This window comes from Ciona intestinalis, chromosome 4 (assembly GCF_000224145.3).
Source record: "Ciona intestinalis chromosome 4, KH, whole genome shotgun sequence".
Lineage (NCBI taxonomy): Eukaryota > Metazoa > Chordata > Ascidiacea > Phlebobranchia > Cionidae > Ciona > Ciona intestinalis.
In genome coordinates this window covers 2076235-2101776 of record NC_020169.2, presented here as the reverse complement: position 1 = coordinate 2101776, position 25542 = coordinate 2076235, and the positions used below count along the sequence as shown (strand labels likewise).

The 25542-nt window shown below is 38.5% G+C and overlaps 1 protein-coding gene across 7 annotated transcripts in view; it reads right to left on the bottom strand.

The window, feature by feature from the left end:
- Window positions 1-27: 27 nt before the first annotated feature.
- Window positions 28-25542, bottom strand: part of LOC100184376 (voltage-dependent L-type calcium channel subunit alpha-1D) — a 29104-nt gene continuing 3589 nt past the window's right edge. For 2 of the 7 annotated variants that reach the window (XM_026834165.1, XM_026834166.1), the window contains exons 2-41: window positions 18918-19425; window positions 18480-18585; window positions 17152-17291; window positions 16779-16888; window positions 16188-16340; window positions 15686-15891; window positions 15431-15534; window positions 14952-15112; window positions 13977-14052; window positions 13645-13671; window positions 13055-13215; window positions 12652-12809; window positions 12470-12537; window positions 12150-12363; window positions 11598-11848; window positions 11328-11486; window positions 10866-11051; window positions 10597-10734; window positions 10186-10344; window positions 9718-9836; window positions 9416-9545; window positions 9214-9360; window positions 8464-8665; window positions 8021-8179; window positions 7531-7641; window positions 7292-7378; window positions 6456-6578; window positions 6044-6201; window positions 5521-5698; window positions 5190-5317; window positions 4534-4733; window positions 4272-4373; window positions 3895-4055; window positions 3682-3795; window positions 3326-3456; window positions 2739-3065; window positions 1949-2611; window positions 1578-1674; window positions 1152-1288; window positions 28-892 (exon numbers count right to left, since the gene is read on the bottom strand). In XM_026834165.1, the coding sequence (XP_026689966.1) occupies window positions 712-892; window positions 1152-1288; window positions 1578-1674; window positions 1949-2611; window positions 2739-3065; window positions 3326-3456; window positions 3682-3795; window positions 3895-4055; window positions 4272-4373; window positions 4534-4733; window positions 5190-5317; window positions 5521-5698; window positions 6044-6201; window positions 6456-6578; window positions 7292-7378; window positions 7531-7641; window positions 8021-8179; window positions 8464-8665; window positions 9214-9360; window positions 9416-9545; window positions 9718-9836; window positions 10186-10344; window positions 10597-10734; window positions 10866-11051; window positions 11328-11486; window positions 11598-11848; window positions 12150-12363; window positions 12470-12537; window positions 12652-12809; window positions 13055-13215; window positions 13645-13671; window positions 13977-14052; window positions 14952-15112; window positions 15431-15534; window positions 15686-15891; window positions 16188-16340; window positions 16779-16888; window positions 17152-17291; window positions 18480-18585; window positions 18918-19039 (6354 nt within the window). In that variant the 5' untranslated portion in view covers window positions 19040-19425 and the 3' untranslated portion in view covers window positions 28-711. Of the gene's footprint in view, window positions 893-1151; window positions 1289-1577; window positions 1675-1948; window positions 2612-2738; window positions 3066-3325; window positions 3457-3681; window positions 3796-3894; window positions 4056-4271; window positions 4374-4533; window positions 4734-5189; window positions 5318-5520; window positions 5699-6043; window positions 6202-6455; window positions 6579-7062; window positions 7144-7291; window positions 7379-7530; window positions 7642-8020; window positions 8180-8463; window positions 8666-9213; window positions 9361-9415; window positions 9546-9717; window positions 9837-10185; window positions 10345-10596; window positions 10735-10865; window positions 11052-11327; window positions 11487-11597; window positions 11849-12149; window positions 12364-12469; window positions 12538-12651; window positions 12810-13054; window positions 13216-13644; window positions 13672-13976; window positions 14053-14951; window positions 15113-15430; window positions 15535-15685; window positions 15892-16187; window positions 16341-16778; window positions 16889-17151; window positions 17292-18479; window positions 18586-18917; window positions 19426-20750; window positions 21192-23497; window positions 24500-25542 lie in introns of those variants that run through there. The other 5 variants (XM_026834162.1, XM_026834161.1, XM_018811624.2 and 2 more) reach the window with 5 other exon arrangements.

The window sequence follows — 25542 nt, the reverse complement described above, 5'->3', positions numbered from 1 at the left end:
GTTTCACATTAATAACACAACAGTGAGTTCTTTTTTCACTTAATTTTATCTTGTTTCAAATTTAAACATTCCGTAAAATATATCTTGACCGGCATAGGGACTGAACAGAAGAAGCCAGATACGAAGTAAAAGGATGAATAAAAAGAACAAACGCATTATGTAAAGGCAAAATGAAACTTAAAACAGTTTTATAAATACTATGCCCCTAATCAGGTGACTTTGTACTGAAGGAGCTGCTACATTAGTTTAAATGATGGTTGAAATTTTTAATTTAATTTTTTTTGCCGGCCAAAGAGTGAAAAGGGCAGATCAGTAAAAATGGTGGAAAACAAACAAAGTTTGAGCAACACATTAGTCGAGCATTTAACAATAGGTAATCATGTCAAGAGCAGAGCTCTGCGGTAAGTGTCTGCATTTACACTGCTCGCTGATATGAGCTAAAGAAAGAAATCTCTGCTGTTAAATGTGCAAGGGCAGCAACTGTGGAACACACAAAGCAGACAAACAGGTGACACAATCATTAAGCTAAACAGGGCACTTCGAGTGCCTAAGTCAACAAAGAACAAAAACGTTTTAAACACGGCGGCTAGATGCTGCCGGAGTGTCACAAATGCAATTCACCTCCGCTTGAATGCAAGTGACTTTGCTCACATTGAGCCTGATGCCTGAATGCATCAAAAAATGGTAAAGGCGCCAGTGGGATGCCAGATGTTAGCTGGTTATGTTTGGGACAACTATAATTTCATCCTCAAGTCCATGTTCATCCTTCCGAGTTTTAGACCTGCGCCGAAAGCAGACTCTGCCTTCTTCTAAACTTGTCACATCATCATCAATATGGTTGTCTGGTGACACGTCTCCGCATAAAGACTCATCACTTCCATACAAAGAATGACTAAAAAAGATATTTGAGTCAAACTCATTTAAAAAAACTTACTTTTATGGATCCGTGGATTAATTTTGTATATGAACTATTTTGCCCAGCCTACGAGGTGACTGCCCCATTACTAGATTTAAATGACAGCAATTCCCAACAAAAAGAAACAACTCTTTTGGAAGTTATATTGAATGATTTTACATTAAAATTACACCTTTACTGAGGGAATTTTTAACAATAATATACTTTTTCTATAACAGAATTGGTGTACACTTACTCAGAGTTAATTATATTGGTTGCTGCAGAATGTAGTTCAGGTAAACTGAGTTCACAAGCATCTGCAAGTTCTTTAGAAATAGTTTGCACAAAGTTTTTATCCTGAGCAAGAACTGGAAGACCACCGTCCAGTAAAACCTGTAAATAAAATCTGTCAGTTATCTGAAATTACTTAAACGTACAATAATGATTGTAAATTACTTTATCCTCTCGTGGCCGAAAGGACATTTGCGAAAGACTGGTGTTTCTGTTTCGTACACCTCGTGCCAGCTTACTAACAAGTTACCATATATGTTACTTTGTGGGTGGAAATTTTCTCTTTTTTTTATGCAAGGCTGATAATTTGGACAACCTATTAGTGACTACTGGATCGATACTGGTTATAACCTGTTTTAGTGTCTGCCAGCCAGATTCTTTTGTGACTTACCTTTTCAATTAAATCATTACCACTCTGTCTTCGAGAATCGTGGTAATTAATATGGTTGCCTCTACCAAAAGTATCCATATTGCTTTCACTCGTCCACCTAAGCAACATGTATACGTATTTACAGGACCATAACTTTTATAACAAGCTGTAATATTTATCTCTTTAAATGTGTATATGAAGAACAAATTATTTATCACAGAAAAAGAAGAAACTAGCAACAAACTACAGGTGAAAACTACTGAAAAAAACTACTAAACAAAATATGCCTTTAAAATCTATGTATAAACTTACAGTGAATTTAATAAGGCAATATGAATAAATTGTATCCAAACTTTTTTGAAATGTAAAATAAAATTCAAGCCATGCTTTACCGTTGAGCTGGAGTTGCCCATCCTCCTTCATCTGAGGATCCAATCGGAGAATTTAAATTGGACCGAACTGACAATGCTTGTCTTGGAGAACTTGGTGGCGTTCTCCATGCTTCCTGATTTGATAAATGAAGAGAAGGTATGGTGCCCGACCGTGCATGTTGAAGTGGTGGGATTGGCAAGAGTCTGCGATGTGGTTTAGACTTTGATTGTCGGCTGCGAGGAACAAAGCGATCGATAGTCGGAACGTAGTCTGAATCCATAATTCTCAGCTTTGGAGTGGTGATTGTGTACCGTGAATGCATCGGTCCACTATCATTACTGTTAGTGTGATTGTTTACACTTTCCCTGTGATGGTGGTGGTCATGTGGATTCAAAGCTACAGGACGATCAATGGAAGTCCTCAAAGGAACATTAGGCAAACTACGGTTTGTCCGATTTGACACAGCACCATTCTGAGCTTGGTAGTTTGATCTCTTTTCAAAATCCACAGAGCAGGTCTCATCATTACAGCGGTAAGGTGCTGCTGCATATGTTGTATGATCTGTCTCATATTCACTTTCCTCATCCCGTGAGTGCACAGGTAGGAGTGGGTAGAGCACAGTTCTGCTGTCATCATCGCAACGATACACCGACCTGTCCCATCGCTTTGCATAGCTTGGGTACCTGAAGTAGAATAGGTACATAAAAGAACAAACATTAAAAATAAACAAGTTGTCGTATGAAAACAACATAAATAAATTATTATTAACATTTTTTTTTATTAATTTTTAAAATCGAAAAATAAAATCACCTTTGGTGGTCATTGTATTTCCTCTCGGATCGAGCAGCAGGATGCAGAGGAGCATGCTCATCATAATAACCTCCCACAGAGTTGAGTTCATCATCAGTTGCATAACTTGAGAAACTATAGTTTGAGGAGGAGTTGTTAACATTTGAGTTCTCTCCATGCGTGACAGCAGAGCGGCTGTGGTAGTCATTCCTCCCAAGTGACTCGTCTGTAGGGCTGGCAATGCTGCTCGTAGTTTCATCTCCACTCTGACCAGAATGCTGGGCACGTGCAGCCATCACAATGTCATGTATGGATCGCGATTTTGGTGTCAGGCGATTCAACATTGGACTATACAAAAACATATTACATTAGACAGTTTTAAACAAGGTGCTAAGTGTAATACACATTGGCTGTACTTGCAAGATACATATTGCAACTTTTTAAGACAACCTATGTTTGATGAGGTAATGGGGTAACTATAGAGAGAATTTAAGGTCCTAAGATATGTTTTAGAACCTTACACATATGGAACAATATGGACTAAAAACCAACATGCTTTATTCTATGGTAAAACCAAAAGATAAAATATAAAAGGAAAAAGATTAAACCTCTGAGATGTCAGAAACCTTCCACTATATCTCTTCTTGTGGTCATCACTTTCAACTTGGAGCGGACGTTTTGATGCAGTGGGTGTTGTTGCACTGTTCCTTCTTAACATTCCAAACAAACTGTGTCTTCTCTGTTTATAAATATAGATATAGATTTGTGCATTTACCTATAGAGTATGCTGTAAGTCCAGGCTTTAATTCTATCCCAAGGTTAATCTTGAGAGCAAGAAGGCTGCACAGGGTTTTAAAGAGCTATAGCTACACTATTGAGTGTGTGTTTTAAAAATTGCAAAGATATAGCATAGCAAGTCGTATTTCTATAGTAATGTTCTAAAAAAGCAAGAAAGATGACAAACCCTGTGTTCTGGTTCATTTTCATCATTTGAAGCGTAAGGTTCGTCATGTGCAATACCGCCTGATATTGCTCTCTTTATCTCTGGTCCTGCATCCTGCAGTGCCCGTAGTCCAGCCTGATTTTTTAGCAAAAAGATAAATATAAAATGACTTTTCAAAATGTTTTTTTTGCAGTGATATTTAACATGAGTTGTAAGGAATCTTTGAGCACTTGCCTGCAAACTGAACACATCTTTATGATTTTGCATGTTTGCTCCTGATAAACCTTTACTTTTGTCATTAGCAAGCTTTGCTGCAGCTTTTCTTTCTCGGAATTTTCGGAAGTAATCTTGAATGAGGTACGTAGCATAGAACTTGCCCACTGTGATATCATCATCTGAAATCACAAATTGCAAATCAGTTCAATGCTGCAGCCAACAAAATTGCCTAAAATAGCATTAAAAAAATATTACCAAAAACTTTAAAATCTTAAAAAATAATCTTCTGCGTTTTTTTATTGTGTCTCTTTCATAGCCATTTAGCAAATAAACTCTGGTCAACAGTGAATAAAAAGTTACGCATCCAGGAGGGTATTTTGTAATAAACTACTAACTTCCAGCAGGAGGCGCTATCTGATCAAGCAACTTGATAGATGTTCGCTTCCATATTTTTTTAATGACAGCTCGAAGTTCTTCATTTGCCTGGTCAATGTTTCCTGCACAAAAAAATAATTAAAAAATCATGCTTATCCGCAGACATTCACATACCAACTTATTCAATGAACATGCGGCTAAAGTACAATAAAATATCGGCTACTAGACAGTCATCACTTTACATATGGCTTATATAACATTAGATAACAATACACTTCCTACCTTCAGTTTTAATATTTAGTGATGTTCTAATTAATGCAAATAGTGTAGCATTGAACATGACAGTTCCATCACTGTTCAGTGGCATATTCATTGTCACCAGTTTCCTACAAGCCATCCTCTGCGGACACAACTTCCCAAATCCAAGAGGAGGTTGAATCCTCCGAAGTAGCTTTACCACATTCAGATGTTTTATACGACCTCTGTGAAGTGAATGTATGGTTTATATTTAATTTTTCACCCTAGGAAGTTATGTAAACTCATACTGCTTACAAGTTACCATGTATGTAACTTTGTAGGTATTTGTACTATATTTTTGTGTAACTGTCACAAATTTGGCAAATCATTACTAGTGACCACTTGTTTAGCAATTACTCTTTTGTGCCTTTCCAAGACACACATGTTCTCAATGACAGCGGCATCGAACCTGGTATCCTTTGGTTAAGATGCAGGTGCTTTAACCACAGTGCACATTAAATAGTTTAATAATTTTGATCAAAATTCTTGTTCCACAAGGTGTAATGTTACTTTTAATAATTTATAAATTTATTAAAATCTGTTTCATTACTTTTTGCGAACTTATAATTACTAATAATCCCAATTATCATACTAGATTACATACAGCACAGTCATAATCAGTGGAAAAGAAGTCTACTTACTTTGCCTCAGGGTCATACTCTGACCACACTGTCTTAAACTCATCTAGGTGATGCGGTCCAAGAATAGACCAATCACGTGTCAGATAGTCAAAGTTGTCCATAATGACAGCAACGAATAAATTGATGATCTGTAATAAGAGTCATTTTTAATCATTTATGAACTTCCAATTCAAAGAAATCAGTTAATAAGTAAGTCACAGTTATCATATAAACCATGAATCATACAGGATAAGTTATACAGTCATACCATAACAGGAAAAAATGAATTACGTAATTTCCAGTGGTAAATAAATTTGACCGCCACATACAATATATACATAAACAAACTTACCAAAAAGGCACAGAGCATGTAGAATGTGAGGAAGTATGTGTAAGAGAAATCACTGCCGCAGGCAAACTTATCCTCAGGTGAGGCCAGCCCAGTACTGTTCCAATCTGATCTGTCATCACACTCCTTACCACTGGCAGCTGCCAGCATCACCTCCTGCCAGGATTCACCTGTGGCGCATCTACAACAAAAAGCATATTAGCTAGGGGCTACAAATTTTTTACCCAATATTTTGTGAAAATGTTTATCTATAATTCTGGTTTAACTAACGCTTTGCAGATATTGTACTCTTATGTTTATTACATATAATAAGGGCTTTGGTTATTGTAACTAAAGAGATGAATACAGTACTGCTATGTAGTCATGCAGCTTAGTGCATGTTAGTTTGTTTTGGTGTAAACTAAGATTTCAAACACAAACAGATAGCAACGTAGTACTAATATGCCAGTTTGCAGTGTTTGTGATCACATCGCTGCTTTGGAATCTAATATCTTGATTTTAAATTTATATTAAATTGTTTGTATACCTAAAGAGCAGCAGAACTGATTGAATGAAAGTTTGAAAGTTATTATTCCGATTAATTTGTTCTCCGTCTATTGGCTTTACTTTCCCAAAGACTTGCATTCCAATCACAGCATAAATGAAAAACAGAAGAACGATCAGTAGTGCAACATATGGAAGAGCCTAGAAAAAATAGAGAACAATGTTATTACAGTAGGTCTCAGCTAATTCAACTTTTTTGGTTGTGTCTAGCACCACAAACCATGTTTATTTTTCTTCAATATAAAAGTAGAACAAAATTCAATTTAAAAAAGAAAACAATGTCACAAACAGTGAAAATATTTAATTATCTTTTGCCAGACCCATATGTCCCAAATGAAATCTGCCTATTTTAAAAACTCTGCCAAATTTTTAATTAAATTAAAACTGTCACTAACCTGAAAAGATTTAATAAAAGTCCAGAGAAGTGTCCGAATGCCTTCTCCTCTGCTTAAAAGCTTCACCAATCGCATTACACGGAAGAGACGAAAGAAATTGATACTGAAGGACTTGTCTCCTCCCTATAATTAAAAATATTACAATGTTTTAAAACGTAAAAATAGTGTAATGCTCCATCTTGATTTAGATTTCAATTCAATCATAAATGCAATGTATTTGGTTGCAATGCTTTGATAAATAAGCTAATTATTAGTACAGCTAAGAAGATTGCTATTTAATATTAAATCATGCAGGGCTTTAACATATTCATGCTTAAAACTACGGTGCAAATTCTGAAGGTAAAGAAAACACTGAAAAGCATGACACATGAAACACTATTAAATATTAAAAAGTTTCAGTTTTCTGAATGTGTAGTTCTATACTGTGTGAAAATGTGTGTTTTGCACCTAGCCATGATGGTTGCAACACATATCTTGCTGTTCATGTGACTTGTGCCATTTAAAGCTGAAAATGAGATGTGGGTTTCTAACAAGCCATTTATTTTGGTGATCCAATGAGCTATGCTGCATTAAGCATTGTGAGAATAATCTGTGCCAGGGAACCTACTATAAAGGTAGTCACTGCGTCGGCTATGCTACCGAAGACAATAATAGCATCGAATGTGTTCCAAGGGTCACCAAAGTAGTGCTTAAAAGAGGAAAAGACAAAGAATAAAATTAGGAAAGCAAGAGAATACAATTTTGGAAGATCTTATGTTAGTGCATTAAGGAAAAAGGACAACAGGGACAGGACACTCATGCGGCTGCTACAGCATCATATCTCCTGGCTTACTTACTGTGTCTATTTTTGACAGTAAAATGTCTACAATACTGCCTATTACTACAAGAAAGTCGAAAATGTTCCATGGATCGCTAATGTAACCCTGTGGAGGAATAATTTGTATAATATAAAAATTAAAATATATTATATACCAAAGAAGGAAACCATAAATTAAGTGTACCTTATTTATTTTAATAAAAATTCCCAAAACAAGCAAAAATAAAAAATAATTTTAGATTTGTCGTAAAAATTTACCCTGGGTTTGAAGGCGATCAGTTTGAATATCATTTCAATGGTGAACAGTGTGGTAAACACAAGATTCATGTGGTTGAGGATTCTTGTTAGACCAGCATCTTGTTGGTAATGCTAAAAAATAAGTTTATGGAAATGAACATTTGTTTTTATCAATACTATGATAAATGAATAAATTTCATTTTGTCCCTTTCGTCACAATAACAAAGAACAGGGGGGAACATAAAAAAATAAAAAAGGGAAAAGACAGTAAAACAACAGTTGTTATCATTTTTAAGTAATAATTAAAAAACATGTTGTGTAAGTGCTTTGATGCTTTGCCACAAAAAATTAAAAAAACATTACCAAATCTGACAGTTAAATCGAATAAACTGCATTAGACACAAGTTTGGTAATATAAAAATATCATACCTTTAAAGTAAAGCAACTGTATCAAAAACAATAACCATCTTTTTAAAAATTATTTAAATTAATTTAAAAAAATTGAACCAACCTGGATTGCAAGGCACACTGTATTGAGCAAAATCAATACAAGCATGAAGTACTCGAAGTAAGTTGAATTGACAACGAACCAGGCTTTGTACTGCCATGGATTCTTTGGTATGTATCTCCGAGTTGGTTTTGCTTTTAATGCATACTCCACACATTGTCTCTGCGTTGGTAATTTCTCATAACTTGAATGAATGTACTTATTATTGCAGGGCCGGAAAACGAGAGTCGTTAAACACGGGTCTAGTGTTTTATACACCTTGTGCTAGCTTACCAGTTACCAAGTATATTACTTTGTGGGTGATTAATTTTTTGGGGGGGAAGGGAACAATTTTTTTTTTTTTTTTTCAGTGTGGCTGATAATTTACAACTCATTAGTGGCCACAACTTCTTAATAAAAAAATAAAATTAAAATCATGAATTGCCAGAACTTGCCCAATCACGTACCTGGTTCTTATCAAGCTCACAATTCCTATACTCCTGCTCTCCTTGCTCTTGAAAGGTGACAATAACAAAACCAACAAAAATGTTCATCATAAAGAAGGCAATCACGATGATGTAAATGAAATAGAAGAGGGCAACTGCGGGTCGAGCATCATATTTTGGACCAACACCCTCCTTCCATGAGTCAATTGATTTGTACAGAAGCCTTAAAAAAAACATAGATTTTATGAAAAATTGTTTTGAAATTCTTGACTTCTCCACAGCCGGCATGACGTACATGAAGCCATGGTGTCTGGTGTCTGGTGTGCAGTAAATATTAAATATAACATTGGCCTCCCATTTTCATAACAAACAAGTCAGAAGTGTTAAGAAAAACTAGAATTATTTCCACCATTATAAAACGCCCTATGACTGCGGGCATGACGTCCATAAAGCTTTTGGTGTGCAGTAAAATCATATAATAATATAACATGGTCCTTTAATTCAAAAAGACAAAAAAGTCATAGCACATAATTTTTTATGGTTAGAAAATAGTTAGGTCTTATATATTGGATTCTATTACAACTTTTCAGAACATTTGGCTTGTTTTTTATTTATCCCAACTGGACAGATGTCAATTAGGCATATCCGCTGTACACGTAAATGGGGTCACCGAGTTTTAAATAGCCGCTGACGATCAATGGTTCGCGTATGTATGATATACATACGACCTTTAAGTGTAATGTAATTCCTAATTAGATAGCGTTCACTTACGCTGGCCACCCTTCGAAAGTTGCTACGACGAACAACGTCAGCATCGCATTTAACACGTTGTCATAATTAAAGTCGTTATTCACCCATTCTCTCTTCTTGATATGCGGTTGGCCGAACCCATCCTGTGGTATTGCGTAAAAGTCGCCCCTGTAAACACAGTGCTTGAGTAGCTTGTCGATCAGTACCAACGGAATCTACTTACTTGCATTCCTCGCGTGTGGACTTGGACTCGTCCGTGCAACCGTAAAGTCTTCCTTTAAACAACTGGACGCCGATGCATGCGAACATAAACTGCAGTAGCGTCGTTATGATGAAGATGTTACCAATCGTACCTAAAGCGCACGTGTTATGGTACAAACAAAATGAGCTATTAATATAAACAATCGTTGTCAGCAAACTGAACCAATAAGGTTGTAGTTTTAAATCCTATTCTCGTATTCGTGCTGATCAACAAGGCGGCGTTATGGATTACTAAGCGGATTTAAAAAGGTTCATCAGTCTTACTTATAGCGACGATGACACACTGTACTACATGCTTCAAGCCTTTAGCTCTGTTGATCGCTCGCAGCGGCCTTAAAACTCGAAGAACACGAAGGATTTTGACCACAGAGAATCCGTCAGAACTGTAGATTAAACAACGACGTTAAGTTAGTGACTTTTGGCGTGGTTAAAACCACCAGCTTAAAATGTATTACGTGAATACACAATGGTTACTGCGGTTTTTGATTCCTGTATGATATTCCAATGCAAATCTGTTACATTTCAGTGGCATAGTGTAATACTAAACTGTAAACAGCGGTTCTGCGTTTAAAATTGATTTACATTTGATGATAATTATGTTTTACGAATATAATCTCTTGTGATTCTGAAGTAATAAAATTAAATTGTTAAAAAACCTTATTATATACCAATCATGTAACAAATAATAAATGATCACAATTTAAATTAACTCGAGGATAAGATCCTACTTACTTTCCAAATATTGATATAAGGGAAACGCCCACAACCAGCAGGTCCAATAAATTAAACGAATTTCGACAGAACGATCCTTTATGCAGAATGACGCCGTATGCAACCATTTTCAAAATTATCTCCACCGTGAAAATCCCAGTGAACACGTAATCGAAGTATCTGTTTACGTGTAAGCTTTAAGTTACTGACTTCATTAATATCACTGTGCATTTAAGGCGATTTTACGCTAAAATGACACCCATTTGAGGCGAATTTGCGCCCCGGTTTGCAATATATCCACGCTGATTACGTTATATACTATGAAGTTATTCTCTTTCGTGTTTCAATTACCGTCAAAGAAAACGTTTTCGTTGCTGCCATCCGGGCATTAAATATTTATTACGGTTAGAAATCAAACGATTTTCGACTTACTTGAGGACTTCGTTCAGCTCGGATTTAGAGTCAATTGGATCTTCGCATGCAAGCGCCACGCTGCTTAGCATAATACACACGAAAATACCGTTGTTGAATATGTTGTTGTTGGCGATAAAGTGACACCACTTCCGGAACCTTTAAAACCAGTTTTAAACAAACTTACCAAAAACGCACAGTAAACTACTATCCTTCGCAACATGTAATTATTTCTTGGCCGACACGCTATGACGTAAGCTATAAGTTACTGCTTACAGTATATGACTCACGGATTAGTTGGGGTAAAAATAAAGAAAGAAGTCGCTTGTGGCATAGGTGACTTTGTTTCTTTTAAATTAAGTTCCGACATTCTGCGAGGGCGGGGACCGATAGGAACTTCCGGTTCTGAATCACTTCCTCCGTCTTCCGGTAGGTGGCGATCGGAGTTGGTTTCGGAGGCTTCCGTCACTTCAATTCTGTGTACAGGGTGTTTGGGGTAAAATATACCTCGTGTAAAAAATTAGCAAAACAACGGCATGTTTCCATGTAAAGTAATCCAAGTGTAACCATAACAAAAAAGTACAAAACTGCCTATTAAATCGCCCAGAAGACCGGATATATCTATTTTCTGTAGACTAAGATTGTCTGGAAGCTTAAGCGGTACTTAAGCGGTAATTTTGTTTTGATAATTCTGATTTAAACGCTCGTATGACAATGGCATAAATAATTGATGAATCCACATTGCGTTTTACCTGATCTCGTGATCTATTTCATCCGTTTGCAGCGAGGATTCCGCGATATTTTGAAGAGGGATGCCATCTTCGTTCTTATCATACTTCTGTCGATCACCGTATTCGTCAGCACCCTCAGCCGTCTCTACGCTTGTTGTCTCTTTTTTCTTGAAGAGGTTTCTGTAAAAATGGCGCTTAAAAATGCATTCACTGCTAATTACATACGTGTAGGAATCGTTTGTATAAAGATATTTGAATATGTTCATTAAGATGAGAGTGAAAAACACGAACCTGAGCTTCTTAAGGCGCATGGTCTTCTTTCTTTTTTGTTCTTCCTCCTTCTCTTTTTGCGCGACATTCAAGCTTTCAGCGTCTGCCAAGTTATCAACAGCAATAGCCAAGAAGACGTTTAGTAGAATATAGTTTCCACACACAAATAAAATGATGAAATAAATAGAAGTAATGAGACCAATACTACTGGCGCCGCCGTACGCTCGAATTCCATAGTACATGACCACGTTCCAATCCTCTCCTGTGAGAATCTGCATCCAAAATAGTATCACGATTCGTAATATTCTACAGCGCTATATATAAGCAACGTGTTTAAGAAAACATATAGTAGGGTGGGGTAAGATGGGACATCTTTTCATTATATTTCTCGTACCATTTGGTAGTAAACAGAGAAAAAAGAACCGCATCCTCATGACTTTCAAAGACCGCGCAGCTAAATACGATTAGTCTATTTGGATATTATATGCTAAAAAGCTGTCCCGTCTTCCCCCACCCTACTACATTTTTAGATTTGGTAGTACACATCCAGCATTAAACTATATTTGCTGGTACCTGAAACACTGTAAGAAGAGCTTGTAGAAACGTATCAAAGTTTGAGCGGATTTTCTGGTCGCCTTCGGCAATAGAGTTAAACCTCCCGCCGAAAAGCTGCATCCCGAGCAATGAGAAGATGACGATGAACAAGAAGAGCAAAAGGAGAAGTCCAGCGATCGATCGGATTGAGTTTAGAAGGGATGCGACTAAATTACTGAGAGAGCTCCAGTATCTGAACCACAATGAACAAAATTTACATTAATGCAACGATATAGAGAAACAACTTATATAGTTATATATACGATAATTTGACTTCTGTAACAGATAAATACACTTACCTAGTTACTTTAAATATCCTCAACAGTCGTACACAACGCAGAACGGATATTCCAAGCGGTTCCATAACCTGAAGAATACGAAATAACATAAATGTGCCATGTCCGCTAACGTATTTAGGCGGTCGTAAGATCTTATGTTGAAAGAACATGATCGTATGGTGAACTGAAAATGATAAACGTACCTTGGCACTGGTTAGGACCATTTCCACGATGCCACCGCAGACCACAAAACAGTCAAAACGGTTGAACAGAGATACGAAGTAGACTTGCATTCCAAGCGCGTACATCTTCAGTAACATCTCGAGCGTGAAAATTCCCAGTAAAACTTTGTTTGATATTTCTATAGGTAAAGAAAAATATATGAATGAGTGTGACTTATTTGCGGGCAATTATGGACGATAGAACACGAGTGTTCTGTTACATACAATTCGTGCCCGCTAATCAGTTACCGCACGCATGTAAAGGGGAAATTGTTAAGAGAATTTTTTTCTTTTTTTTGTAATTCATTTTAATAAAACGTCGGAAGAAGGGACTCTAAATTACGCTGGCCACGACCACTTTAAACGACGTATTACAGTTACTGACCTTGCACAGATGTAAGCCAGTCGGGCTGTTGATAGTGTTCAGTTGCTAACGAGAGAGTGTTGAAAAACACAAGAACGATTACAAGCCAATAAAACGTCTGCGACTTGACCATGAGGCGGCACTTCCTTCTCGTTTTGCGATTCCATCTCTTCCATCGTCGGCTAAAAATAGTGCGGTTAGCAGCTGTAGTGTTTAAAGTTAACCAAAGCCCGTTATTGTTGAACATGTGGGGCATACAAGTTTGTGCAATTGCGGCCAAACCAAAGCTTCTCGAAAACTTGATGTAGCTTTTTCGGCCGGTTTGTGAAGGCTTTTATTACACAACAGTTATGGATTGTACAATATACATGGTATATAATTATGTTTCTCTTTTAACTTTCAATCTTGTGTGTCTCAGTTGGCTAGCAAGTTTAAACACTGGCCTAAAATATATCGTTACATAATTAGATTCTACAGCAATACACAAATGAGTGATCAGAAACGAAAGAGCGTAATCGCATTCTTTTAAAGCTCTCGCCGCAGGCTTAGGAAGCGCCGCGCGTGCAGTTTAGTTGTATAGTAGGTGCCAGCAGTCTGCGTTCACCAGTTACCTGTAGCAAGTCTTGCATAGTTTCTTCCTACACCATGGATGTGAGAATGAGTGTTGGTTGGTTTGAAGCCGAGCCACAAGCGACCAAACCCAAGCGATGGCGTTGAAAATAAACGGTGACCAGAATGGAGAACAGAAAATAAAATAAAACATGAGCTGTTGTAACCACCCATTGCATTCGGCCATTCGTACAACACGTAAGAGTAGAAAAACATGCTTTTTACATTCAGTGATATAAACACCGCTTGTAAATGGGTTTACAAGTATGATATGTGACCACACAAAAGATAATTGAGTATACAAGATGTGCCCTATATGTGTCAAGCTACCTACCGCTGCTTTTGCCACCAACTGTCGTCGGCTTGCGCAGCTGTGACGTCACTCGAGCCGTCTTCATTGTCGCCCTGGCCTGTCAAGTGACGTAAAATAGACAGTGTTTAAAACAAGTATTAGACCCATGCTCTTTTCAGCATACAACGCGTGAAGCAATGATATTTGGCCCTTCTTAACGGTCTGGCCACAGGCGTAAAGTATATGTCCTAAATTGAACTCAATATACTTGATTTGCATTGGCAAAGTAATTCACAGGTATGCTGATCGCATTATACGTCTATATTTTTCGATGACGGTGTACCCCTGCCACAACCGTCTCGCTCATACGTCAAAGAGAACCACATGAAAGAGCGCAGCGGACAGGAGCTGACCGTGGCTGCATGCGATAATTTCTTCTGGGAGCGTCGCAATGCCTATTACGGCTTCGGTGACAGCGGGGTCAGTACTCAGTCAGACGAACGCTTGAATTCCAAGCGATTATAGCTCCCGGAGGTACTCGGTTACACACGTGCATAAGTGCCGCTGATCTCAATTAAGACCACGCTTGTTCGGAAGTAAGTCTTGAACTAATCAAACTTCTTTATGGATAAGTTTCAACACATCAACGACCCCGCACCAACGCTGGCGACACCTTGAGGAGAAGCCAAGGAAACCGCCATAGAGATCTTATGATCCAGACATCTACAATTTCCGAATGCAACGACTCCAACGAATTACGTTTGTTACATAAGGCGCGGATTGAGTGAGACTTTGTTATTGTTTTTCCCAATGGGGCCTTGCGTTAGCAGTGACCTGTGAATCCAGCAGCGTCAGGCTTTGTTGTCGAAAAATCAAACAAAACCGACAGTTTACACCGCCTCTTGCACATTTAAACGATACGATTAAAAACTTGTTAATTTTCATTATATGCGCAAATGTATGCTCTTATAGACCGTCGAATGCTACAATAATCGACCATCACCACTCAACACTTACGTTTTTCATCCATGTCGTCATCTTCATTGACAGGGTCGATGTCCTCTGCTTGTGTGATCCACTCCATGTATCCTCTCACGTCCTCATCCAGCTGCTGCTTCTCGCGAAGCTTCTGGAACTCACCACGAGCGTTCGCTTTTTCCCTTTCCTTTGAGAATTCCCTTTACAAGAAAGTATCAATTCAGTCACAAAAAATGTACAAGAAATGATTATTTTTTTAGAATTTCCTTTACAGGAAATTATCAAAAACCTTACAGTAAAAGTCGTTGACAGCATACTAAACATTCTCATCAAATTTGTTTTTTCTTACAGTAGAATTTAATTATTGAACGACTACATTTTATTCGTTTCTATTCTACGTTGGTGAAGTCCTGTACAGTTTCACGCCATACACGGGACGTAAAATTTAGACCAGAATTTGCACACGCATGAATGTTACATGAAAGCATATTAGTCACCGTGATCAGCAATTCACTTACCCGCTTAAAACACCAAGAATAAGGTTCATAACGAAGAACGAGCCAACGATGATCAAGGAGACAAAATACATCCACGGCAAATGGCTTCCCATTGCATCATTGGTCTGAAATTATAGTAACAAATGTAAAATATTGCTAAAAAAACGTTACTCTCCTGAGGCTTTGACTTTTTTTCTCTATATTGATAATGAGATTTTGGTCTTTTTTTTGAAGTCTAACTTATTTTTTTGGCTGAACCACTGATACTGAACTTACGTAGTACAGTACTTCTGTCCAACCCTCCATGGTAATGCACTGAAACACAGTGATGAACGAAAAATAAAACGTATCAAAGTTGATGATGCCATTTGCTGGACCATCCCAACCCTCCTTGCACACGGTATCGTCGGGGCAGTGGCGACCCCACTCGTTAGGGCCAGCACAGGGCTGTGGGTCCTCGTTTGCTATTACGTCGGTCATGCCTGTTGGATAACACAGAGAGTACTGACGCACGTTTCTTAAGTGTGGCATCGGAAAACTAGCGAGTGTTGAAAAAACAATGCTTGAACTGCGATGTTTAATCTTTAAAACAGTAACAAAGATTCGACTAATTAAAATACCGAAAACAAAGATTAAAAGTAGGGGTAGTCTTTAAAATACGCTAGGTGTAAAAACTACTTGAGTACAGAGGGACAATCTTTAAAACGCGCTAGGTGTAAAAACTCATTGAATAAAATTGTCAAATAAATCTTTGAAACAGAAATATTTCTTCGCCAACCTGTTTCGTTGAAGTAACAAGTTTTGTGAAGTTTGCCTTTAAAAAGCTCGAGTCCTACCACGGCGTATATGATGATTACAAACATAACTAGTAGGGCGATGTGCAAGAGCGGTAACATTGCTCTAATAATGGCGTTCAACACCACCTGCAAACCTGAGAAACAACAAGTCTGAACAAACTTTACCTGGTTAGTTTTCTTAGGTTTTTTTTATTGACTCACGCGAGTAATATTTTATAAATAGTAAGGTAGCCTACATTTAAATAAATAGCAAGGTAGTTTGAAAACTTGCAACACAAGTGTATAGTTCTACGTTTCATCGTTTTGCTTATATATACGTACACCGTGATTTTGTTATTAAATGAAATGTTCTTTATTAAATTATAAATATGCTGAGGAGGATTTTAAAAGATATTAATCCTCCGTGATCAACTATACAACAATATTACTTCAGCTTTTTTACTCCCTGCATGTTTTAATAGAAAAGTTTATTCCTAAAAGAAAGTAACGTTTTCTTGGAATTTTAACTACCAACTAATTTGGCATTTCAGCTTTTTTATTGGATTTTCTGGAATTTTGAAATAACATCTTACTTGGTACTCCGGAAACGAGCCGGAGCGGCCGGAGTACTCGAAAAGCTCTAAGAGCACGGACTTTGTCTGTGCTTCCCACGTCCGCCATCTCGAATACTATGCTGATTAACCTACGGGTCAAGATAAACAATTAAATCTTATGTAAAAACTTAGATAAACCGAAATAGGAGAAAAGAGACCGAACGGCTCTGGTGTTTTGTGATACATCGTCACAATTTCGCCTTTGTAAAATTGCACTGTCGGATCAGTTTACATTTGCTCGTAAATTCGAAATTTTCAACACTACTGGAAAAATTCAACTCTACTGGAAGCAGTTACAAAGTAAAAGTTAACTTGGAAATTCGGAATCAGTGAGACAGAAAAAATTTCGTACCCAACAATAACGATGATGAAATCCAAGATATTCCAACCATTTCGTAAATAAGCGTTCGGGTGGAATGCAAATCCGAACGCAATGATCTTCATAAAAGATTCCACAGTGAAAATGGCAAGAAATACGTACTCCACCTTTTCCTGCAAGTTAGTGTAGAAGTGTAAGTTTGATTATATATGGATGAGGTTCTGCAACGGGCAAAGGGAACGTGAGATTAAAGCACCCACTAAGTAACATACTTTGTAACTCGTAAGCTGGCACGGAGTGCATGAAACAGAACACTCATGTTATAACGACTGTCGTTTTCAGGCCACGCGAGGATATAGTAAGCTACATTCATTCATTCATTCATTCGATTCATTCATTCATTCATTCATTCATTCATTCATTCATTCAGATCCAGCCAGGGTCGGCCCAAGAATAATATGCATTAACGTCACTTCATATACTTTTCGCGGGTATAATTTCTGCTTGAATTTAACTGCGTGTCGATTATCATAAATTTTCGAGACTGTATTTTGACTAATTTCCAAGTTTTAATAGGTCGTAAATGATTCAGGCGTCTGGTAATTATGACTGTACTGGGAGTTTGCATACGTGGTATAAATTTAATCCCTTTCGAACTTGTTTTAACATTTTTTATTGTGGTATATACTTTGACAATGCGTAAATATTTAGCGAACACTTTTAGCAATAGAAAGTCGAATAAATTCGCCCCCAAAACGTAATCATGTCCTAATAGGCTGCGCGTGGTCATTTAAACTGAACATATCAGTAAACAAGAGGCAAATATGTGACTGGCAACACGTTACATATTCTGTAAAATGACAATAATGCTTCATGCACATCCGTGTTGGCAGCAGCGATACAAGATCAAACTTGATGACGCTGTCTGCGATTCTTCCCCTTCAATGTGATTGGTAACCACGCGGCAGCTGCCACTGGATCCAAAACCATTAGTGAACGGCGGTGTCCTATTATTAACCTGCTAGTACTCGTCGAGACAAGGGCGAGCATGCTATACTAGGCGTGTGTGAAGAAACAAAGAATCTCCCCACACATCGAGGCCTTAATAATACACACTACAATATACATACGTCGTTTTTTTGTGCAATAAAATTTTGTGCAATTTTAGGCTTTTAGTATGTCGTCAAGTCGCCTCCGTTGTTTCATTACTTATTTTTCCTGATATATTTAAAGCGCGTTCAGTTCGTTTTGCAGAAAATTTGGTGTAAATATGTGAGCATAAAAACACCCTTGCACGTGTGGATAAAATTAAAAATGTGAATAAAACACTTAAGGATAAAATTTGGGCAAACATATCTCACCAGGATTTCGTTCGTGGCGTTTGAGTCCTCTCCTGGAAACGGGACATAAATAGCGAGGGCACAACAGTTGGCGAATATTGTAAGAAGGATAAGAACGTCGAAAGGCCTGTGTAGGAAATAGAGCTTTAATTTTGCACCTTACGTTGATTGGCGAATCCCAAGTTTTGGGCGCCTCGGTAATAACAACAGTAAAAATCAATAAGGAGGGTTTGTCTGAATGAACAGTGCATCTAAAGCAACTAAGTCACACGGTAGTTCGAATCGATGGAACAGCTGCATCGACTGCCGTTCGAACCGTGCATTCTCCACTAATTGTTTTAAGCGCCGATGCAAGACTGCCTGTCGTATTGCATGCATATACTATTTGCGTGCAATACATGCGTTCTAGATTCGACGTACTAGTTATACACTGCATGAAATAAAAGCAGAATCTCCTACCTCCATTCCACAATTTTCAAACACGCTTTTCGGAAAGGATTTTTTAGCGACAAACACAGAAGCGAAGTTTCTGCCTTTGCGGTGTCTTGTTGCGCTTGCTTTCTTTTCCGTGGTCCGTGCATCTTCTTGTTCTGGTTCTTTGCTGCTTTTAGCACTTCTGCCCAGTTTACTCCTCCTGTTACCGGCTGTCCGGGAGCGTTGACCTGTGCAGTACTGGACGCTTTTGATAAAGCGAGTATTCCGTTCGCAGGCTTTGCCTGCAGCGAGTCTGAATTCCTTACGCCTGAGTCCTGCGCGAGTTTGTCCGCGCCTCCGCTCTCTGTTGTTCTCGTGTGGCCGTTTGTAATCCGTCCTTGTACCGCTGCTGACGGTTGATTTGGAAATAAGGCTGGTCGTCCGTCTCCGGACGTCTCTTGCCTCCAGTTTCTAAGAGTAGATCGGTCTTGCTGCTTGGGTCTGGCAAGCGAAGGTACTTCACGTTGTGGTGCCGGCGGATCATTCTTCAGTCCTGCAAAACAATTGACGGGCTTGAAGAAGGCCTGATGATTAACCGTGGGCACGAATGCACCCATCCCACGGGAATTAAGTGTCATCCACAACCACGATACACTCTGTACAGGCAACAGGCAATTAATTTACAAAGTTGCGATTTGATCGGGACGCAGGCGCACTTACATTTTACTCACACAATGATAGGTCCCTAGTGTTCGCGCGCAATGCAAACTTATGACTGTTGTGAACGTGTTTTACAAGAACCTCAGTCGCGGCTTAGAAAACAATTTCTTCGACCACGAGACAAACGAAACGTATTCCAAACCACAACAAAGCCGAGTAGGCAGAAACGTCGCTCTGAACTAGTTCGCTTAGAAACCTTGCAGGAACTTTCGGCAATGAACTAACCGCCAAAAAAGCTCCGATTGTGCAGCACCCATGCTCCCACGAGAAAATTCCTGGTATTAAACTCGGTATATTTGCGTTGTTGATTTTACCAGCCTTGAGTGCTGTTGTGTCTAGCAATCTCAATGAGATCGCTTACTGCAGATCAAATTAAACTGCACTCGGAATTCGTTCAAGATTTTACAACAGATAATTGTCTACTCGATAAGCAATGTAAAACCCAGCGCACCGTTTGTAAAATTCAGCGCACAATTACTGAAACCACAGTAAACTATCTGCTGATTTAGCAAAATATCATATTCGCATACAAAGCGACTAACGCACATGATAACATTGTGGGAACTGTTGCTTGTTTTGATACGTTGCCTTTTGTTCGCAAGGTTTCGGAAATTCTTTATGGGTGACTGTGTGGCACCAATACTTCACCCAGCGTACAGACAATCGGTATCGCACGTGTATGGTGTAAAGTTTTTCCCAATTCGTCACGGTAAAGCAACAGGCTTGAAAATCGTATTTATTTGCCCAAAGCTGGCTGTGGTCGTAGGCGGCTGATACTTCAGCGAAACCGACACGCATACCAAAAACCCAAAAGGCGACACATTAGAACTAACTGACACAGTACGGCGTAAATACACACCTCAGTTCGATATTTGTGACACTGCATTGGCTTCTAAAAGCACGCATCGCCTCGCATTATTTTAGTGCATTAACCGCACCAAATATATCATGGAATAATCGATAAGTCGACTGATGCTATTGGCTAATTTATCTTGCATCGGCGGCTACTGAGACAGAAAATGGAGCTGAAATATTACATCAAAATACGCACCCTAGATTCTTCGTACTTTTACGTAGCCGGCGATGGGTACAGTTTCATTAAATCAGCTGTAAGCCAGACTCTACTGCAATAATGTTACTTCTACCAGATTCGCTTACCTCCATTTTGTGCCGATACACTTTAGTCGGCTTAGTTCAGCATACTGGAGTCAGGAGCTTATACAAAACCTTTACTTGAAAACGGAGTACAGAGCATGAAAGTGCAACAATAAAATACCTTAATCCAGGATAAGGCGACTGAAAACCAATACACTGGCCTAAGGCGGCAAGTGAATCTTTTTCTCGAAACGCGCCGCGCTTTTTGCGATTTTTAAATCTATACAGCAGTCGTTATTGTTTACATTAAAAACGCCTAGACTTTTACATAGTGGTAACGTTCACGGCTATTTAATTTTCCTGCACGATTGGCAACGGAAACTACAGCCTAAAATATCATATATATCTCATCCTACACTGAGCCCTTTGCAGGCGCTAAGCGATCAACAGAGCGAGTAGACATGGCTCGCCTACCGTGACGGTCACGAATGGAAAAAAGGACGATGAGCGTAAACGAAAACCGTGAAGAGGGCCTACTGTCCGTGATTAGATCATTGCAGCTTCCGTGTCTGTTTAGTAGATAGAGTTATTTATCCTACGTACAGTAGGGGGAGACGGGACAACTTTAGCACATAATGTCCAAATGTCCTGGTCGTGTTTTGAACAATTAACAACGGTCTGTGTGAGGACAAAGTTTTATATTTCTTTGCTTTTTTTGTTTACTACCAAATAGGACAAGAAAAAATGTCCTATCTTCCCCCACCTCACTATATCAAAAATTCTTGCAAACCCCATACTTCCAAGTCCTGTGACGTTTACAGCATCATGCTCTGTTTTATTTGTTTAAATAACAAAGGATACTTTTACCGCTTTCGCTATAAAAACATTCGTTGCTTCGTAAACCTCCACTGTGAGGAATTTCACAACCGTGATCTCAAACCGTTGTTGACACAAGACGAAACAAAGAGAATCAAATTCATGTAAAGCTAAATCATATCTTGTCATCGCTTTTTATCATTACACGGATAATTAAACATCTTTGGCTTGTGTTTTCCATAGGTAACCTGGACGATACAAGATTCGCTAGAAAAAAAACACTCAGTATACCACGGCCTTATGCAGCTGCGTCACCTAACGGTACAGCTCTGAACGCAAAGGGTCGCATTTAAACTGCTTGTATATTTACCCGACAAACATAACTATATGAACAAAAAATTGGCATTCAACGTTTAAAATAAAGTAAGTGATAAAAAAAAAGATTTTATTGTTAATTATTGAAGTGGCCAAACCTGGATTTTCAATCTAAAGATTCAGTTTTAACAACGGAACTGCTGCTTCCTGCAGTATATAGCTTTAAAAACGTCTATCATCAGTTTAACCATTTACCAAAAACATCAAGAGATTTAGAGAACCGGGAGTTTATCAAGATTTGCTTTGAATCTTTTACTTTATTACATGTAGTAGGATGAGGAAAGATGGGACACCTTTAGCACATAATGTTCATATATCTTGACGTTTTTAAACAGTTAACAACGGTCTATGTGAGCCGTGAGGATACAGTTTTTTCATTCCTCGAATGTTTTTAGTTTACTACCAAATGCAACAGAAAACGAAATAAAACGGTGTTCTATCTTCCCCACACCCTACTATATATATTCTATTTTTTTATGTTTGTGTCGTGTTCAACACGATTTTAAAAAACATACAGCGAAAAATACACGCACAATTCATGTTATCACTTTTTAACATGACTGTTTATAAAGCAAAGTGTGTGATGCTGCTAGAAAATAATTTGCAAAACAAAATAGAACATCCACAGGAGCGGATCAATAGCGAGCGATTTAGCGTTCGCCCGTACTACAATCCATCGATCGTTCTCTAAATCAAACCATTAGCCGCAATAAAACCTGGCGCCTAATTAAATAACATGCGCCCGAGTTTTCAAGGTTTTAAAGGAGAGGTACAGAGCTTTAAAACCCGCGTTCTAAGCGTTGATATGAAATACAGCCGGTGACGTATTTTCACGATAAACTATATCGTTCGCTTAGAAAACCTTGGTGTTATTTTCGGCAATACACTATAAACTCCCTGAATAAAAACATTGAGCACCAACGAAACTCTCACGGGAAAATTTCTGGTAATAAACCCGCGGGATATTTCCGATGTTGATCTACCTTACCGAGGTATGTTATGTCTGTATATACAGTAGGGTGGGGAAGATGGAACACATATTTGGTAGTAAACAAAGAACATTCAAAGCATTAAACAAAGAACATTCAAAGCGAACTTTTAAGCAACCGTATCACACATTACAGTTAATAAATTAACCAAGAATGATGTGATGGGCTTGTCGAGGTCAGTAGTTACTTAGGGAATGCTATGCGTGATCAAAATGTCATAAACTATGTACATCAGCATTCGCAATTTAAACAGCACAAGTAGGATCTCGTAACAGATGGTTAACCTTGGAAACAGCCGGTTTCACTGATACGTTAATCACTCACACGGTGATGGTATGCGAAACGAGCAATAACGAAATAAATCCAAAAATTATTTAAATTAAACAGAGCGGTCATTTTATATTGTAACCCAACCCTTTCAGGTTTATATATGTATAATACAGGTCTATTCCAGAGAATAGACAGTCGAATGCTGCTATACGCGTCTAAACACGTTATGTTTCATAATTTGACAGAAATTCATTTCCTTTGGAGATCAATAGCTTTTCCACGTCGATGGTAATTCGACTTGATGTCGTTTATTTATAAATCTGCAGGGAGAATATTGGAAAACCTCAAACCGATACTGACCTGGTCTGATGGAATCCAAGTATGATACGTCTGCTGTGCCGAGGTGGCCGCTGCTGTTCGAAGTCATTTGAGTAAGTTTGCGGGTTGTGTTTTAATCGCGAAAGCACTGCAAGTGATGCATGTGGCGTGCACAACACACCGCCAAGTAACCCTAACTTTCTAATGAGAACCAGCACTGAGCTGTAAGGACACAAACGTAATTCAATGTAATTAGCTATAGGAAAACTTGTCATATATCGCTTGCCTAAATTTTGCTCTGAACAGGACTATAGCCTAAATGGCTGCCATGCAAAACGGTGACCTTCCGCTGCCGGCCGTGATATAGCGCCTTACATCCATGTCCAAATGGCCGCAGTAATTTAATTATGGCTGAATCCAATTCAAATATCCGCGCGCTGTTTACTTGATCTTATATTAGACCACTGCAGGATCAGAATTCCCTTTCTTATACACCTAAGCGTACGCTTGAAATTCCACTTCGAAACGGATGTGGTGCCTGGTATGTGTCGCACTGTTTGTTGATCCAAGGTACCAGGAAAGCGAAAATCGATCTAAATATCACGTGGACTATCGGCGAAAAAAGCTACTCTTGCGATTCGCTTCCACTTTATAGTCAAACATAAGCCTCGAATACTATAGAAACCGTACGGCGGAATCGAAATACATCACTTCTGCCTCAGCGAACGAACTGATCTTTTAATACCTAGTTCATCCAAAGCTTTACACCTGTTTAAACCGGAAAGATCTGGAAAAGTGATATAATATTACATGCTTTTGAACTCGAGTTAAACTATATAGGTTCTAAACGTATATATAACCAAAGAACTGGATTAGAGTTGTACAGCAGTAAGGCGAGCGCAGACTGACAACAGGCGTCTTCGTATCTTACCAGGTCTGCAGTTATCTGCCTATCTGTACTGTAAGCATGTACTGCATGCTTGTCGGTGACTAACTTGCCTGTTACTGCAGATAGAAGCAGCGGATTCTAATGCACGCATAGGAATACAGTATCTGTAGAGCCCTGAACTAGATACGATATAGTATTGATTTGTAACGCGTTGGACAATAAATCCCTTCAAAACAACAACATTAACTACCTGCTATCATAACAATAAAGAATTCGTTTCTAGGCGAGTCTGTGTTCTAGGACAAACCACCGAACCTGGAACGTGTATCAATAAATCGACCGCGCATTTTGAGTGATGCGGACCTTGCTACACTTTCTCGTTTTTATCATTTTTCAAATCTAAAGAATGAAGGAATGCACCAACAGCAGCACATAAGATTAGAAGCCGTAATAAACAGCGCTGCCCAAATTGGTTAGCCTGCAAATGGTCAACCAGTGGCCACCTGCTGAGCCAAAATCGAACGGTTGGCAGGTGATGCGAAATACTAATTATAAAGGAACGCTGACTTCCAAAAGGGCACTGCACGTATTGCTAACAAGCGGGAGAAATCATACACCGCTGCAGCCAGTCATTTAACGCAGATACATAAATAATTAATAAAGAGGTTACAATTTTACCTCGTAGTATATAAGCATTATATACATGGGCACGCACTAAACGATGTATATAATGACGTAAAGTAAACTAACACTAGTACTGTGATTTTAACTGCTTTATATTTCTAATTTAAAAATTTTCGCCTACTTATTTAATTGAAATCATAAAAAAGCGCACCTCGCCTTTTGTTTTCTGTTTACTCGCTCCTAGGCCGTATATTAACACTACACACCTCATGATTAGTAACCCAGTCTGTGCGCTGGCATATGGTACAGCGGGCGCAGAGATTGATTTTCTCCTTCGGGCTTGCTAGAGCGATTGTTTCAGCATCCAATATTAAATTGATCTTGCTCAATAGACCTACCCCAAAGGTACGCTACCTCCGCCGTTTCATGCACATTAACGCAATTAAACGGCAGATGAAGTATGCGCTTGTGTATGCATGAGGTAACCCACTAGCAGCGGGAAATTATATAGTAGGGCGGGGGAAGATGAGACACCTTTTCATTCTAATTTCTCGTTCAATTTGGTAATAAACAA